This window comes from Eurosta solidaginis, chromosome 5 (assembly GCF_040869045.1).
Source record: "Eurosta solidaginis isolate ZX-2024a chromosome 5, ASM4086904v1, whole genome shotgun sequence".
In the NCBI taxonomy this organism is placed as follows: Eukaryota; Metazoa; Arthropoda; class Insecta; order Diptera; family Tephritidae; genus Eurosta; species Eurosta solidaginis.
Genome location: NC_090323.1, coordinates 69,906,167 through 69,925,388, shown reverse-complemented (window position 1 = coordinate 69,925,388; position 19,222 = coordinate 69,906,167). Strand labels below are relative to the sequence as shown.

General features: G+C 35.9%; 1 protein-coding gene across 3 annotated transcripts in view; it reads right to left on the bottom strand.

Moving 5' to 3' along the window:
• Positions 1-5,506: 5,506 nt before the first annotated feature.
• Positions 5,507-19,222, bottom strand: part of LOC137253233 (uncharacterized) — a 133,522-nt gene continuing 119,806 nt past the window's right edge. Inside the window, exons 6-10 of one of the 3 annotated variants that reach the window (XR_010953753.1) lie at positions 7,142-7,251; positions 6,838-7,055; positions 6,679-6,778; positions 5,922-6,363; positions 5,507-5,851 (exon numbers count right to left, since the gene is read on the bottom strand). Coding sequence is in view for 1 of the 3 variants with exons in the window: in XM_067789801.1 (XP_067645902.1) it covers positions 17,167-17,252 (86 nt within the window). In the remaining 2 variants the exon portion in view is untranslated. Of the gene's footprint in view, positions 5,852-5,921; positions 6,779-6,837; positions 7,056-7,141; positions 7,252-17,083; positions 17,253-19,222 lie in introns of those variants that run through there. The other 2 variants (XR_010953752.1, XM_067789801.1) reach the window with 2 other exon arrangements.

Genomic DNA, 19,222 nt, shown 5'->3' with positions numbered 1-19,222 from the left:
GTATCCAACAGATGATGTTCTGGGTCACCCTGGTCCACATTTTGGTCGATATCTGGAAAATGCCTTCACATATACAACTACCACCACTCACTTTTAAAACTCTCAATAATACCTTTAATTTGATACCCATATCGTACAAACTTATTCTAGAGTCACCCCTGGTCCACCTTTATAGCGATATCTCGAAAAGGCGTCCACCTATAGAACTAAGTCCCACGCCCTTTTAAAATACTCATTAAAACCTTTCATTTGATACCCATATCGTACAAACAAAGTCTAGAGTCACCCCTGGTCCACCTTTATTGCGATACCTCGAAAAGGCGTACACCTATAGAACTAAGGCCCACTCCCTTTTAAAATACTCATTAACACCTTTCTTTTGATACCCATATTGTACAAACAAAAACTAGGGTCACCCCTGGTCCACCTTTATGGCGATATCTCGAAACGGCGTCCACCTATGGAACTAAGGATTACACCCTTTTAAAATACTCATTAACACCTTTCATTTGATACCCATATCGTACAAACGCATTCTAGAGTCACCCCTGGTCCACCTTTATGGCGATATCTCGAAAAGGCGACCACCTATACAACAACCACCACTCCCTTTTAAAACCCTCATTAATACCTATAATTTGATACCCATATCGTACAAACACATTCTAGAGTCACCCCTGGTCCACCTTTGTGGCGATATCTCGAAACGGCGTCCACCTATGGAACTAAGGATTACTCCCTTTTAAAATACTCATTAACACCTTTCATTTGATACCCATATCGTACAAACGCATTCTAGAGTCAACCCTGATCCACCTTTATGGCTATATCCCTAAATGGCGTCCACCTATAGAACTATGGCCCACTCCCTCATAAAATACTCTTTAATGTCTTTCATTTGATATACATGTCATACAAACATATTCCAGGTTTTCCCTCGGTTCATTTTCCTACATGGTTATTTTCCCTTATGTTGTCACCATAGCTCTCAACTGAGTATGTAATGTTCGGTTACACCCGAACTTAACCTTCCTTACTTGTTTTATATTCTATTTTTTTAACTATTATTTTTCGTCCAGTTCCATTCACATATGCACAGGTAATTCTCAAACTTGTTATGAAATGTTTTAAGTAATACTCAGATTTCATCATGAAATAAGAAGAATTTCTCAATAAGAGAAATTTATGAAGAAATGCATTTCTTGATATTTTGGATTTTAATAATAATTTGTTTGTTATTAATATCTTTTATTAATGACATAAAAATTATCATTAATAAAAAATAAATAAATGGGTACATACTAACTACCCACTCCCACCAATTATCAAGCACAAACCGTTCTTGAATTGAGACCGAAAACTGTTAAATCGACCACAAATCGTTCTCGAAGCTTGAGAACTAAACATCTTAAAACAAGCCCAAATAGTGCTCGAAATGAGCACAGAAATTTCACACATCAATACCAAACTGGTCATAAAATACGAACGGTGTGCTTGGAAAAACTGTTCTTAAAACAAGCCCATCGGTCACGAGTTAAGAAAAAACGTACTTAGCAGACTTTTGTCACCGAAGTTCTTAATTTTGAACTTGTTTCGTTCGTTTTAGAATGATTTTTTCTCTGAGTATTACTGCTTGGCTATGGCTACAACTTCCGCATGAAAAATGCTACACCGATCTGACCATTTCGGACCTATTTATTTAAGTATCAGCACAGTATACCGCAGACCATTCTACCTCCTCCAGGGAGACCCTGCTCTCTCCTCAAGGGTCAGGAGGAGCTCACTCGTCGCCACTTCACAGTGTTGTAGGTTTATCTGTATGACTTGTAGCACCATTGGGCTGTTAGTCCCCCTCTTACACCTTAGTCTTGACGCTTAGTTCCTCCTCCTATCATTTTGGAGGAGGTTCTCTTCAACATCGTTAATTCGCAGAAAAACTTCCTATGTACTGGAAGAAGTAGCTCTACTAAAAATTTTAAAGCGTATGGTTAAAGGGAGGGGTTCTACTATTTACCTAAAAGAAGAATGGTCAAAATATATAAAATAATCCGTTCAGAAGTTAAGAGCAATAAGAAGAAGAAATTATAATTCCACCTCAAATTTACAATTTTTGTAGCGAAAATTCGTATATAGGACCCGCTATCAAACAAAGTAGCTTTTTTAGACACCAAAGGAAAATTTGTGTTAGGTGGCCCGCTTCTAAATTGTTGTCCCAATTAATTTCGAAAAGAATTGCATGTTTATTTTTGCAGTCCCGTGAATTGTTAATCGTCCGAAAAGATACTAAACTCAAGCAACGGTTCTGCTTACATTATCGGCTTACCCCGTGTATTTCTGTTTCGCTGTTTATGGTGCTATATATTCAATTTGCGGTTAATTTCTATTAATTTTTCATCACCTAAACTCTTAACCCCCAATCTAATCAGCAAAACCGCATGGCTGAGTTTAACCGCCCGAATCCACAAATTCCTACATTTAAAATATTATACACAATTTTGCTTTCCAGTGTTCATCCGAGTCTGCTTGTAGTTGCTAGCAAATTTCCCCAACAAAATATTTCCTCCTTATATGAACCTTATCTCATTTGACCAAAAGGCTTATTCCATGAGGCCTTAAATCTGTAAGGATTATCAATTGTATGCAATATTCCTTGTACCTAATATACTTTTTTTTGTACCTATGTCATCAGGCCATCAACCGATGAGTTTTCTATCTCTGTATCTACCTTATGATAGGCAGATGCCGCTATTTTGCTTCATTAAACACATAAGGCTACTGCGGATCAGCGACACCTATTTTTGAAAAGGTCAGACTAATAAAAATAGCGTTTCCAAACTAATGCCAAGAAACTAAATAAATTATCTGGCTCACAAATTGAAACAGATATCTATCGGATCTATCGACTCAAATCGTTGTTGTTGCATTAGCGGACCGGATGACAAAGATTGGAGCACCTCATAATCCCGACTTTCAGAATCCCGACAACTTTCAGAGATACCGACACAAACCAGACATAACAAAATCCTGACAACGAAATCCCAACAAGACAACTCCAAATACCTACAACACACAATCCACACAAATTTACTAAAATTTCGTTACTATACATTGTGCCTACACAGAAAGGTGCTCTGCGCACAAACACTTTGGATCACGTATCCGGTGTTGGCTCGGCTAAGGGTTATTTTATTGAGGAGCGGCTGAAGGCCGTCTACGCCGAAAGATGTTTTACGCAGAAATGCTGTGGATTTCGTAGCCCATTTGGGCTACTTTTTGAAGCACGGCCGAAGGCCGCCTACGTAGGAAGGTATTCTGGGCAGAAAAGTGTTCAGTGCAGAAATGCTGTGGATCGAAGGCCGCCTACATAAAAAGGTGTTCTACGCAAAAAAATCGGATGGCGTAGTTGGTGTTGGATCGGGTAACTGCTGTTGTGGAGAGGTCGGGATTTGGTCCTGCCGGGATAATGATCTGCCAGGATTTGGTCGTGCCCCAGTTATGTATTTCGGGATTTTGAATTTCGGGATTTTGTTAGTCGGGATTGTGATACGGAGCCAGATTAAATACTTTGAACGTAAATGCAACAACAACGCTTGGAGCCAGATAGGTTTCTGTTGCAGTTTGCGAGCTAGATAATTTTTATTCACACAAAAGCTGTACCAGTAATTTTGGCAAGCATAATATTTCAGTTACGTTCTCTCCGAAATTTTTGAAATTTTTCAAAATATCTTCTTTTATACCTTCAAAAGTGTCTCAAAAAAAATCTAGATATCTACATTCCGTTCATTTCTAGTTCAAGAAACTATTTTTACGTTTTGTTAAAATTAATTGAAAATAAAATAAATTTGAGCGAAATTGGAGAGCTGAATTGAATTGACAACGCCAGCATAACGTCAGTTTTTGGATTTATTTTGCGTAACTTTGACGTGGCCGTTGCGTCGCCTGTGGATTAAGAACTAAGACGTGTGTGTTCAAGGTCAGCTGTTGACGCACCGTAAGCGCCAAAACGACGCAAATGTCGAATGTCTTTGTGCCTTAAGGAGCAGAAAAAATTATCAAGCTTTAAAAAAAACTCCCATTGTTTATACATTTTTTTGAAACTTATCTTTTAAAATTTTCCACATTGTTATTAGAAATTCCAATTGGTATATTTTCTGTGCTTAATTATGTTCGAAATTGTGTTAAAAATTTAGGTGCGGTTCTTTAAGAATTTTGTTCTGATGCGACGTCACTGCCCTTATTATACTGGGATGATACTTAAAGGTCAGCAGAGCGAGTAGCGTAGCCATTGTACTCCTTATTGCTTATAACCAATATGCCATTTTTTGGGGTGCTTTCTCTTCTTAAATACTGCCTTGAAATTATAAGTTGTTCGGTTTATTTGTGTAATGTGTATGTGAAGGAGTGAAAAGGGCAATCGCCTTAATGTATGCAAAAGCCGCAGCATCCTTACATGGCAACACTATTAATCAATATGGATTGGCACTTAAGTGCTCATCACCTCCTTTTGTTTACATGCATTTTAAAGTTTGTCTTTATTTAAAGCGCTCATCACAAGTTACAAACATATTTTCCGTAGTTAAATATAAGTGGAGCATAAAAGGGTTTCGTTTAAATGATTTGGTTCAAAATATAAGGGCAACTAGATTGGATATAAAATACGTTATCTCTATAAACCATTGAATCAAATGTCATGCGTGTATGGAACAAAGTTTACCCAAAACTCAACAAAAATTAAAGAGTTAGGTGAATTTTCGAGCTTCTGCATTTAAAATGTTTGTTAAATAGAAATTGAAAATAAATTTGTATAGTGTGTACATCGCACTATTCTGGCAAATGCATAAGTGTACACGTTTTCTAAATTTATGCGATTTAATGAATAACCCCTCTGTAATAATTTGTTTTAAATGTTTTCAAGTTTTGTGTATAGAATAAAGTTTAACTTTGAAGTATGTATATGTTATATAAAAAATTTGCCTGTAGATTGATAGCGTTTGATGATGCATTCGCTGCAGGGAAGTCAGTAACTAGTGATACCAATTTCTGGTTCAAAACTAGACATAAAGTAGCAAACAACTACAAGTTCGATATTATCTAGAATTTCTATAGTTCAAAAATCGACAGCTTGAGTCTTTATATATATTTGATAAATAATATATATTTCATAAATATGCTATCTACAAAAAAAAACTGATGCTAGGTTTTTCGATTTTGAGTATGCCTTATTTCCCCACACTTTGAAGCATTTCCTTACGTAAACTTTTTAGCAACAGATTCAAGCATTTCTTCAGTGTCATTATTCACAACACATTATAGAACATATTCCAAATAAAGCAAAGAACATTATGGAGTCATTTTGATTATTTACATATATGCGAATTTCATTACTTATTTTTTCATGCTTTGTTAAGGCTTTTTATGCGAGAATATATTCTACTTTAAAAAACAATCCTATTACATATATTTCGCAGTCGCAACCCTCATTTTTCCTTATTATACCTTCAATAAATTTGCTCTTTGTCTTTATTATTATTCCATTGTTTTGATAAACAAAATTTTCCAACTTCTTTATTTTATCTAAAAATTCACGAGAGGGTTTTACTAAACCACCTTCGTGTAACAAATCCACATATGAGAAGCTTTCCTCACTCACATGTGGTTTCTTTACTGACATGATGAAAGACGCCCAACTTTCTTATTATGTAGCCTGCTACATATTCAAGACCATCCTCGTGCAAACCTTAGATTTCATTAGGTTGTGATTCGTTCTCATTATAAAATAATAATTCGTTGTCCAGATCAAAATAAAACCATTCCGTTTCGTTTATCTCAACGTTTCCAAGTACATTTCGTGCTACAATGTGATGAAAATTTGTATATACATAGATATATATGATTAGATACCAAAATAAGTGATATTTTACCTAGCAAATGTATTCGTAATCTGTATTAGAATTGCATCGCTGTTGGATGATCGTTGAACCACCTTTCGCGCGCATTGACGAGAAAAAAATTTCCGCAAGGTCCTGATTCAACCGGTATGTCAAAATGTATTGCATACCAAAATGTTCCTTAACATAAATGTATAAACCCCTTAGCGAACTATTTGTAACTAAATCCCTATCTGAAAAGGCAACAACTTCTTCTTTGTCCCAATGCGCATGTTCCTAATACACTCGTCCATTTTCCAAATAATAGCCAGCTGCTCCTCATAATTCATTCCAAAAGGTCGCTTTGATGGTAAATTCTGCTTGGTCGATAGTTTCAAGTTCAAGAGGTCAAACCAGTCATTTACTGCATCAAAAAGCTCCGCAGTTTAATTAGCATTATAGACATCAAGTCCCTGTTAGGTGGCGCTCCGACTGTCTATATACAAGGATTATCGAAAATAAAGATGTTGCAGGGACGAAAAATCGTGTGAAGCAAGCTTCACAAAATTCTAGTAGGTCACATTCACCACTTACCACATCAGAATTTGTTAAACTACAACTGTTTGTATTTGTTATTTAACAATTATTTGTACACTTTTTATTCAGCTAATGTGTTCAGAATTTTAACTTTTACTTTCTAAAACTCCAATCAGTGTATTTGTACGCTTAAATTATGTTAAAAATTTTGTTAAAGTTTTTGGTGTGGTGAAAGTGACCTACTAGAATTTTGCGAAGCTCCGCTGCTTTCTACCGAAGTTTGGCCTGCAACATCTTTACTTTTCGATAATCTTTGGATGTACATATGTTTCAGAACGTCAGCAATACGTTCGGATTTGCAAACCACGTTTTGTCTAATGAGAAAATAGAGCTATGTCAGTAAAAAACACATTAATTTTAAGTTGAATTTTACCGATTGAAATATTGAGCTATTTCCAGAGGCCTTGATTTTCAGGTCCCATATCCGAAACAACTCCAACAACGGTATACCCTGCTCGGTCTAGAATAGCAATTAAGTTATCTAATGTTGATTTGCTCATTTTGCAATCAAGGCGCAAAAGATAGGCTGTTTCCAGGAACGCCTGAGGCCACGAGCAATCGAGCTTCAAGGAGCTCTTCGCGGTTCGAAATCTGCAGAAGGAAAAATGCAATTTTAGTACATTTTAGCTAAATGTAAATACATTCAGCCTTCAACAATGAATAAAGAGTCAACTCACCTTTTATTTCCGTAGAAAACCCCAGTCTGAATACAGGGATTGTGTATCGCTAGGATTGCGAGTCAGACCGCCGCAATTTTTCAATATTTATGGATAAACAATGCAAATACCTGTAGATAAATGATAATTAACAATTAGCATGTAATATTTTATATATACTTAAGTTTTGTTAGATACTTCAGTTAATTTATTGAAATTTTGAACAATAAACAAATTTTGTCAAAGGCGAATTCGTAATTTTTTCTTCAAAAAAAAAATCTATTCAAAAATAAAAGTAGTTTCGCAAAGAGGGAAATTGAGTGGGAGTTCAAGATTACGGATTAGAAAGAGAAGCTGCCAATGTCAGTCACCTTGTAACTACATCATGGTACTGACCTAAATATTTGAGCTCATCTTACGCATTTTAAGATACATTTATGTTGTATTTTAAAATTATATGACTATACATATATTAGATCATTTCTTTTATCTTTATAATGGATTTGCCATTGTTGGAAAAATTCTTTTCGTGAAATTACGCAAGATGAAACTGAAAATCAACAAATTTAGACAATTTTTAGTTACATGAATTTGCAAAGCCGTGCTCTATGATATTTGTGCAGAAACTAGACGCAATTCCCTAAAATATGCTCCTATTTTTAAGAGTTCACGAAAGGGTACTCACTTTTGTTTGTTAATAAATCAAACAATTTACTATTCCGCCTTATTTTTGTAAGAAAAAAAACATAAAATACAATATAAACAAGTAAGGACGGGCCTAACGCGCCCAACGCTTTTACTTAATTGTCTGATCGACGCCCTAGATCGATGAGGAGTGTGATGACTAGTACCTAGGACCTACCTATTTATTTTCTAGCTTTTAGTATTATTATTACTTCACGTAAGTATTGTTTTCAATAAAACCGTTTATCATATATTTTTTTTTTTAATTATTTTATTTTCAAGTTTTTAGTCTTTATTTAATTGCCTATTATTTCTCAATCTATTTAGCTCATTTAGTGATTCATTACTGCAAGGACTTTCCTGACAATTTGTTAAAATCTAATTCCTCAATAATTAATCCTTCCAAAGACTTTACTCGACTCTGCGCCACGTATGCTTGTCCTTCCTCCAACTCCAAGATATTTTGATGTCATTTCTACCGGACTGTATGTAATATTTGTTCCAAATATGAGCCAAATCGGACATCATAGGTAGCTTTCTATTCATGTATGTATTATGTGTTCCAAATATGAGTCAAATCGGACCACTAATACGATTTTTGTGAACATCCCGATCCTTGTGCCACCTAGCGGTGATTTTTTTCATAGGTCGCTTTCTATTGTCTTATTTATTATGTGTTCCAAATAAGAGCCAAATCGGACCACAAATACGATTTTTGTGAATATCTCGATCCTTGCGCCACCTAGCGGTGGTTTTTTTCGTAGGTCGCTCTCTATTCTCTTATTTATTATGTGTTCCAAATGTAAGCCAAATCGGACCACAAATACAACTTTTGTGAATATCTCGATCCTTGCGCCACTTAGCGGCGATTTTATTTCATAGGTCGCTTTCTATTCTTGTATCTATTATGTGTTCCAAATATGAGCCAAATACGCTTTTTAGGAATATCTCGATCCTTGCGCCACCCAGCGGCAATTTTTTTTCTTATTATTGCATTGTCATCGGATTCTGAACTATATTCCAAGTTTCATTCTTGTAGCTTATCGGGAAGTTTCTTAAATTTCAATTACAAAATTCGTGCCAGCCATCCAACCAGTATAGTCAACCTAAATAAAACCGTTTAAAAAATAGGTAGGTACTTTGTGTGAGGATGCAAAGTTTCACGTTTTTTGTGGTCTGCATGTGAAAACTACGACTAAGAATCACGTATTTCAACAATATATGACGTAAACGTAAATATTTGATGAAAATTGAAATTGCGAAAAGTTTCTTACCTGAACAATCGGTTGTATGAGATATATACTATATATACCACCGATCTTTATGATTTTTCAGACAACAATATGTGCTATATACGTAAGCATTTGGTGAAATTTGAAGTTTCAAGCTGTTAAAATAGGGCTGAAATTGCGAATATACATATACATGTACTATATATATACTATATATACCAAAATATATACTATATATACCACCATATATACTATATATACCACCATATATATATTAGTTCGGTGGTATATCCTTATGATTTTTTCACACAAAAATATATGCTATATACGTAAGCAATTGGTGAAATTTGAGGCTTATAGCTGTTAAAATGGGGCAGAAAATTGCGAAAAGTTTCTTATCTGAACAATTGGTTGTATGAGATATGTACTATATATACCACCGATGTCTATGATTTTTTCATACAACAATATGTGCTATATACGTAAGCATGCGTTGAAATTTGAAGCCTCTGGCACATAAAAAGGACCAGTAATTACGAAAAGTTTCTTATCTGAACAATCGGTTGTGGGGGATATATGCTATATATACAACCGATCTCATCCATTTTTTCAGACAACAAATTGTGCAATATACGAAAGCATATGGTGAAGTTTGAAGCTTCAATCTGATATATTGAGGAAGATATCACAAAAATCCTCTTTTTCCGAAAAATCGGTTGTATGGAGGATATATGCTATAGTGGTCCGATCCGGCCGGTTCCGACAAATGTCTAGTCGGACACGTGAAGATCTGACGACGTCTTTCGCATATTTTAAAACAAAAAACGATCTCCATGCACTACAATTTGCAATAGGAATTGAAAAAAACATCCGCAACGCAATGTCAACATTAGGGTAAAATATCTCCAAATTATTCTGTCTCAGCATTATCAACAGTTCCAGCGTAGAATAATTTGAAATGATCTTTTCGATGCCGTATGCCTTGAAAAATACCATTTCACTTCCCAAATTTTCCTAAAAATCTTGGGTGTAGTAATTGCTCAATATAATGGATTTCTTACGTAATTCTTCGTTGCTTAGATGTTTCATATCAGTGAACAGAAAATTTATCGCACGAGACAAACAGAAGACTTTATATTGCCTATTGTAACGAATTTACTGCAAATCATCTTATTTGCAACCTTCTGATAAGTTCGAATCACTAAACTGTTGAATAAATAACTTCATTCTTCAATAATGCAAAATGGCATTTATTAAGTACTTCACAATAACACTTATATTTCTTAACTTGATAACTTGCTTAACTCAAACTGATTGATAGCTTAAATGAAACTGAATTCTCGCGCCTCTACTGTCGTGGCCTTTTATACTTTGTGATTTCTCGTTGCATACTTCTAGGCTTTTCCATTCCAGAACTTACTAGTTAGTTATCAGCTACAAAATCACCAGCCACAACTATGTTTATAGCTTCTCATATGCGCGTGAGTAATACTTGCACAAATTATTTCCCTCTCTTGTGAACACCTCAGCTAAGATATATGCATGTGTTTTTGCGTTGGTTCTCCGCTGCGTGTACGTACATATGTGTAGACGCAATTATTGATTCGTTTATGTAGATACATAATGATTGATTTATGGATGTGCATGATATCACTGTTTAGCATCGGCTTAGAGATGACAGTACCCCTTAGTGTTGCTAATATTCGTAACACTATTATATGACGTACGACTGAAGGTCAAGTTCAGATTTTATGCATTATAATATACTTGTGAAAAATAGCAGGGCTTGCGCTGAAGAAGTGTATCGAATGCGCCGAATGCACGCCCGTTTTTTGGCAGTGATGTCATGTGTGGTAACCTCTTAGATGATTCTGAATCTCAGGGTAGGGGTCGGCTGTTTCTTTACGCCACGCGCAGGCGCGCTTTCAGGTTTCTAAGGTGCGTGATTACAAGTTTTATGCAAATTTTTACGACTGCTATGCGGAAAAATAATTTACCGCTTCATTCTAATTTCGAAATGCATAAAAATTAATAAATTATTTATTATAATAAACAGACAAAAATACTGTTTTAAGTGTAGCAAAATCCGAATGCAATTATTAGAATTTTTTTTTTTTCAAAAATTAATTGACTCGAATTTTGCCGCCCAAGGCTCTAGCCTATGTTGCTTATAGGGTAAATCCGCCACTGTATATAACCATATTCCCATATAAATGTTTCCCCTCGGTAATCGGTTATTATGAACAAGCTTTTTAATGACTTTTAATGACAATTTTCTGAATCTTAATTGAAATTTTCTGAATATAAAATTTAATTTTATTAATATGAAATTGCAGTTCTGAATATTGTAACGAATTTACTGCAATTCCGCTTATTTGCAATCTTCTACTAAGGCTCGAATCACTAAATTGTTGCATAAATAACTCCACTTTTCAATAATGTAAAATGGCCTTTATTAAAGGACAATAACAATACTATTGCCCGACAGATAGCGTACTTAGTTCAAACTGATTGTCGCGCCTCTACTGTTGCTGCCTTTTATACTCTTTGATTTCCTCGTTGCATCTTCTACACGCTTCTGTTCTAGAATCTACTGGTTGGTTATCTGCTATAATTATAACTACAGCTGTACGTGTATAGCTCTCATATACGCGTGTGTTTGTGAGCGACACCTCCACAATTATAATTGCATATCTCAGATAAGATATCTGCATGTGTTTGTGCGTTGCTTCTCCGCTGCTGGTACGTACATATGTGTAGACATAATGATTGAATTATTGATGTGCATACAGTCAGTGCTTAGCATCGGCTTAGAGATGGCAATACCCCTTAGTGTTGCTAATATTCGTAACAATATGAATAGTAAATTTCTGAAGATAAATTGTAACATTCTGAATATGAAATGGATTATAGGAATTGTAATTTTCCAAATATAAACTGAACAAGTAAGGAAGGTTAAGTTCGGGTGCAACCGAACATTACATACTCAGTTGAGAGCTATGGTGACAACATAAGGGAAAATAACCATGTAGGAAAATGAACCGAGGGAAACCCTGGAATGTGTTTGTATGACATGTGTATCAAATGAAAGGCATTAAAGAGTATTTTATGAGGGAGTGGGCCGTAGTTCTATAGGTGGACGCCATTTAGGGATATAGCCATAAAGGTGGATCAGGGTTGACTCTAGAATGCGTTTGTACGATATGGGTATAAAATGAAAGGTGTTAATGAGTATTTTAAAAGGGAGTAATCCTTAGTTCCATAAGTGGACGCCGTTTCGAGATATCGCCACAAAGGTGGACCAGGGATGACCCTAGAATTTGTTTGTAAAATATGGGCATCAAACGAATGGTGTTAATGAGTATTTTAAAAGGGAGTAGGCCTTAGTTCTATAGGTGGATGCCGTTTCGAAATATCGCCATAAAGGTGGACCAGGGGTGACTCTAGAATGTGTTTGTACGATATGGGTATCAAATTAAAGGTGTTAATTAGTATTTTAAAAGGGAGTAATCCTTAGTTCCATAGGTGGACGCCGTTTCGAGATATCGCCATAAAGGTGGACCAGGGGTGACCCTAGAATTTGTTTGTACAATATGGGCATCAAACGAAAGGTGTTAATGAGTATTTTAAAAGGGAGTGGGCCTTAGTTCTATAGGTGGATGCCGTTGGGAAATATCGCCATAAAGGTGGACCAGGGGTGACTCTAGAATGTGTTTGTACGATATGGGTATCAAATGAAAGGTGTTAATGAGTATTTTAAAAGGGAGTAATCCTTAGTTCCATAGGTAGACGCCGTTTCGAGATATCGCCACAAAGGTGGACCAGGGATGACCCTAGAATTTGTTTGTAAAATATGGGTATCAAACGAATGGTGTTAATGAGTATTTTAAAAGGGAGTGGGCCTTAGTTCTATAGGTGGATGCCGTTTCGAAATATCGCCATAAGGGTGGACCAGGGGTGACTCTAGAATGTGTTTGTACGATATGGGTATCAAATTAAAGGTATTAATGAGGGTTTTAAAAGGGAGTGGTGGTTGTTGTATAGGTGGTCGCCTTTTCGAGATATCGCCATAAAGGTGGACCAGGGGTGACTCTAGAATGCGTTTGTACGATATGGGTATCAAATGAAAGGTGTTAATGAGTATTTTAAAAGGGAGTAATCCTTAGTTCCATAGGTGGACGCCGTTTCGAGATATCGCCATAAAGGTGGACCAGGGGTGACCCTAGAATTTGTTTGTACAATATGGGCATCAAACGAAAGGTGTTAATGAGTATTTTAAAAGGGAGTGGGCCTTAGTTTTATAGGTGGATGCCGTTTCGAAATATCGCCATAAAGGTGGACCAGGGGTGACTCTAGAATGTGTTTGTACGATATGGGTATCAAATTAAAGGTATTAATGAGGGTTTTAAAAGGGAGTGGTGGTTGTTGTATAGGTGGTCGCCTTTTCGAGATATCGCCATAAAGGTGGACCAGGGGTGACTCTAGAATGCGTTTGTACGATATGGGTATCAAATGAAAGGTGTTAATGAGTACTTTAAAAGGGAGTAATCCTTAGTTCCATAGGTGGACGCCGTTTCGAGATATCGCCACAAAGGTGGACCAGGGGTGACCCTAGAATTTGTTTGTAAAATATGGGCATCAAACGAATGGTGTTAATGAGTATTTTAAAAGGGAGTGAGCCTTAGTTCTATAGGTGGATGCCGTTTCGAAATATCGCCATAAAGGTGGACCAGGGGTGACTCTAGAATGTGTTTGCACGATATGGGTTTAAATTAAAGGTATTAATGAGGGTTTTAAAAGGGAGTGGTGGTTGTTGTATAGGTGGACGCCGTTTCGAGACATCGCCATAAAGGTGGACCAGGGGTAACCCTAGAATTTTTTTGTAAAATATGGGTATCAAATTAAAGGTATTAATGAGGGTTTTAAAAGGGAGTGGTGGTTGTTGTATAGGTAAGGTGGACCAGGGGTGACTCTAGAATGCGTTTGTACGATATGGGTATCAAATGAAAGGTGTTAATGAGTATTTTAAAAGGGAGTAATCCTTAGTTCCATAGGTGGACGCCGTTTCGAGATATCGCCATAAAGGTGGACCAGGGGTGACCCTAGAATTTGTTTGTACAATATGGGCATCAAACGAAAGGTGTTAATGAGTATTTTAAAAGGGAGTGGGCCTTAGTTTTATAGGTGGATTCCGTTTCGAAATATCGCCATAAAGGTGGACCAGGGGTGACTCTAGAATGTGTTTGTACGATATGGGTATCAAATTAAAGGTATTAATGAGGGTTTTAAAAGGGAGTGGTGGTTGTTGTATAGGTGGTCGCCTTTTCGAGATATCGCCATAAAGGTAGACCAGGGGTGACTCTAGAATGCGTTTGTACGATATGGGTATCAAACGAAAGGTGTTAATGAGTATTTTAAAAGGGAGTAATCCTTAGTTCCATAGGTGGACGCCGTTTCGAGCTATCGCCATAAAGGTGGGCCAGGGGTGACTCTAGACTTTGTTTGTACGATATGGGTATCAAATGAAAGGTGTTAATGAGTATTTTTAAAAGGGAGTGGGCCTTCGTTCTATAAGTGTTCGCCTTTTCGAGATATCGCCATAAAGGTGGACCAGGGGTGACTTTAGAATATGTGTGTACGATATGGGTATCAAATGAAAGGCGTTAATGAGTATTTTAAAAGGGAGTGGTTTTAGTTGTACATGTGAAGGCGTTTTCCAGATATCGACCAAAATGTGGACCAGGGTGACCCAGAACATCATCTGTTGGATACCGCTAATTTATTTATATATGTAATACCTGCCAAGATTTTAAGGGTTTTTTATTTCGCCCTGCAGAACTTTTTCATTTTCTTCTACTTAATATGGTAGGTGTCACAACCATTTTATAAAGTTTTTTCTAAAGTTATATTTCGCGTCAATAAAACAATCCAATTACCTTGCCATGTTTCATCCCTTTTTTCGTATTTGGTATAGAATTATGGCATTTTTTTCATTTTTCGTAATTTTCGATATCGAAAAAGTGGGCGTGATCATAGTCGGATTTTGTTCATTTTTCATACCAATATAAAGTGAGTTCAGATAAGTACGTGAGCTAAGTTTAGTAAAGATATATCGATTTTTCCTCAAGTTATCGTGTTAACGGCCATGCGGAAGGACAGACGGACGACTGTGTATAAAAACTGGGCGTGGCATCAACCGATTTCGCCCATTTTCACAGAAAACAGTTAACGTCATAAAATCTATGCCTCTACCTAGACAAATTAAATGAAAAAGGGCGCCGCCACGCCCATTTTGAAATTTTCTTTTATTTTTGTATTTTGTTGCGCCATATCATTACTGGAGTTGAATGTTGACATAATTTACTTATATACTGTAAAGATATAAAATTTTTTTTTTAAATTTTACTTTAAAAAATTTTTTTTTTTAAAGTGGGCGTGGCCTTCTCCGATTTTGCTAATTTTTATTAAGCGTACATATAGTAATAGGAGTAACGTTCCTGCCAAATTTCATCATGATATCTTCAACGACTGCCAAATTACAGCTTGCAAAACTTTTAAATTACCTTCTTTTAAAAGTGGGCGGTGCCACGCCCATTGTCCAAAATTTTACTAATTTTCTCTTCTGCGTCATAAGTTCAACTCATCTACCAAGTTTCGTCGCTTTATCTGTCTTTTGTAATGAATTATCGCACTTTTTCGGTTTTTCGAAATTTTCGATATGGAAAAAGAAGGCGTGGTTATAGTCCGATATCGTTCATTTTAAATAGCGATCTGAGATGAGTACTCAGGAACCTACACACCAAATTTCATCAAGATACCTCAAAATTTGCTCATGTTATCGTGTTAACGGACGGACGGACGGACATGGCTCAATCAAATTTTTTTTTTCGATCCTGATTATTTTGATATATGGAAGTCTATATCTATATCGATTCCTTTATATATGTACAACCAACCGTTATCCAATCAAACTTAATATATTCTGTGAGCTCTGCTCAACTGAGTATAAAAATGTGTAGTCATAAGGTCAATTGTGTTTGTTTATTTGTTTCAAGAAGCTTTAAAAACATCAGTATCTAACTCAAACGGTTAGGAAAAAATCTTGTCTAGCCTATATATGTATGTAAAGCCCAGGTTCTGGGTGGATATGCCTTATGATATAAAATTATATTTGTACCTTTACAATGCTGTCTTCATTTCCACTTTCAGTTTAAATAACTCCCTTCTACTGAATCTACCAATAAACGAAGTAGCTACATATAAACAAATGAAAATATAACTGCAGAAAGTGTTGCACATTGAGAGGCAACTCCACTCCGAATGACATTGCGATGCAGCGCAGAGTTAAATCAACCTTTGCATGCAAAATTTATTTACGTCGAACTAGTAGAGGTTTGAGAGACTAGAGACTTATGTACGTACATATAAATGGTCTTTATTTTTGTTTATTTGATAGGATATTGGATAAAGAGGCACAAAAGTCATTAAAAAAAACAAAGGTGCATTTCCGCCTAAAAAATAAGTTGATGGCAGCGACGTCATTGTTCACGGATATAGATGGAAGAGCACTAGCTTTAATAACGAAAATAATGTCAGTTTAGAAGACGTGGCTCTTGAAGAGTCCGAGAGAAAAATTAATCGGAATGTCTATTATCTTGTCCGTGATGCCAACGGTGAGTTTCGCAGGAGATATACTGATCGAAATTTAAAATACAAAATAACATAAATCAGCAAAATGAAAAGTTCCTAAAGCTTTTATAGGAGAACTACATTTTCTTATTATAGGAATGTAAATTCGGATGCGGATGTTAAGATTCAAGAGGAAGTTTCACGGTTACGAATGGGAGTATTTGCACAAATTCTGATACGAATGATGATTACAGCTTATTGACTCACTTTGATTTAATGTCTCACACAAATTGGCGTAGGCTCATTCAATTCAAATTTGATTTATTTTTACTGCAAACCTTTTATTTTTTTTTAGTATTAAATTTGCAAATGCAGTGTTACTATACAAATATTTAAAAAGTTCGGTCCAAATTACTTTGTGGCCTCGTTATGCTAATTACCATTGACGACATTTCGGTTTGCTTTTAGACAAAATATCTTGAACATTAACTGTTCAGAACTTTAAGCAACCAAATGATGAAATGCGACAGCAATCCCCAAAGCAATTGAAGTCAAAACACAATTATAAAATAGCCGGCAGCTACATCCTGGAAACAAAAGAAGAATAATAAAAAATTAGCTAATGCCACCTTCGTTGGCGTTGCAGATGCCAAAATAAAGTGTCAATATCAATTAGGTTCGCTGAACAAATTTTTCTTTGCATTGAGTTTTGTTTTAAATAGCTTATGTATTTTCTTCGCTTCATTGTTGATTTTTCTCATTTTTCAAGCCATCCTACAATTCTCAACTTCATTATCCTTTTGCTTAATTAATTTCGCCGCAGAGTAATTCGACAAGTAAGTGGATTTAAAAGTTTCCACTCTGGCCAACCAACCGACCACCAATGGACTTAATTTGCTTGCCAAATTGGCGTAAGGCATTGTTGAAGTAGGAAATCCATTGAAGCAAAACGAAAGGAGCAGGCAAAATGGCTAAAGTTTGTTGTAAATGAAATTAAGAAAAATGGGCTGAAGATGTAGCTAACAAAGGCGAGCAATTGATATTCGCTTAATGAGTTTTCTGTGTACATTAAAGATGAAATAGTCTTTGACTTTCGTGCATTGTCAATTTGGTGACAAATTAACAGGTGAGATGTCAGTTGAATAAGTTTTCAAATTTCTTTTGGAAAATTAATGATAACGGCTAAACTTGTGAATTCCTTCAAGACGGAAGATTTGTGCAATACGAGGTTTGTTAATGAGCGGTGTCGTGAATGTGAATTACGACATAAAGATACGCTTTTTTTCATTGAAAGAGACTTAATCAATCAATCTTTGCAAGAAAGTTACAATTAATCTTGAAATAATCCCTTATTCGGTGTCGGAACAATATCACTGTGCTTTGTTTTGGCTCCCACCGACAAACAAATCATTTTCGGTGTAGCTGCCATAAATATTAAGACTCACAATATTCATCCGGATATTTAAGTACCTAGTATTTTTGTTTCTTCACAAAAAAAAAAAACCCCAATCGAGTTGATCGGAGTTAGCGCCTAGCGATTTTTTTCATATCCTATTTAAGTTCAATGAAAAAATCAGTAGCCTCAACCGAAAGAAAAGTTTATGTGAGCTTTCCTCCATTCGTCGGTCTTTCCGTCAGCCTATTTGTCCGAAGGGTTATCATCACATGTTTTTTTTTTGCAATAACTTTCATTTAAAGAAATGTATTGTAATTATATTCAACACACTAATTCATCTGACTGCGACGAATACTCCTGTAAAAAATAAATATTATTTAGAAATTGAATACAATTCTGCGATGATGCAGAACGTCAAGTTATATTTTAGTTCAGATTTAATTTCAAAGAATGTCATGTCAGGCTAACTCTGAGTTGAAAAAGTTAGCTTGCCGTACTGCAAGCGGGCCTTAATGGATACGGCAACGGTTAACCGATAATTCAATACTCAAAGCTACATAACTCAAATTTTATATGAACAATTTCGTAAGGTTGACTTAAAAACTGTATTTAAATTCTACTTCGATTATCACGGCTGTTTACCAATTGACTGTTTTACCAACAGCCACGGTTGCCATGATGTGGTGGTAGCGTGCTCAGCCCACCCACCACACTGGCTTCGAGACCCGGGCAAAGCCATATGAAACAAGTAAGGAAGGCAAAGTTCGGGTGTAACCGAACATTACATACTCATCTGCCAAATTACAGCTTGCAAAACTTTTAAATTACCTTCTTTTAAAAGTGCGCGGTGCCACGCCCATTGTCCAAAATTTTACAAATTTTCTATTCTGCGACATAAGTTCAACCCACCTACCAAGTTTCATCGCCTTATCCGCCTTTGGTAATGAATTATCACACATTAATTTACTCTGTTAGCTCTGCTCAGCTGAGTATAAAAATTTAGATCCCGGTAGGAGTCTACATTAAAGTTGATGAGAGAGATTTGTTACGATTTCATTTTGTTCACCAGACTGCTTCGGCTGGGCAAAGACTATCTGATAATATTCTAAAATACATAAACCTAAAATAATAAAAAATATACATTTATGTGTGTCATAAAAG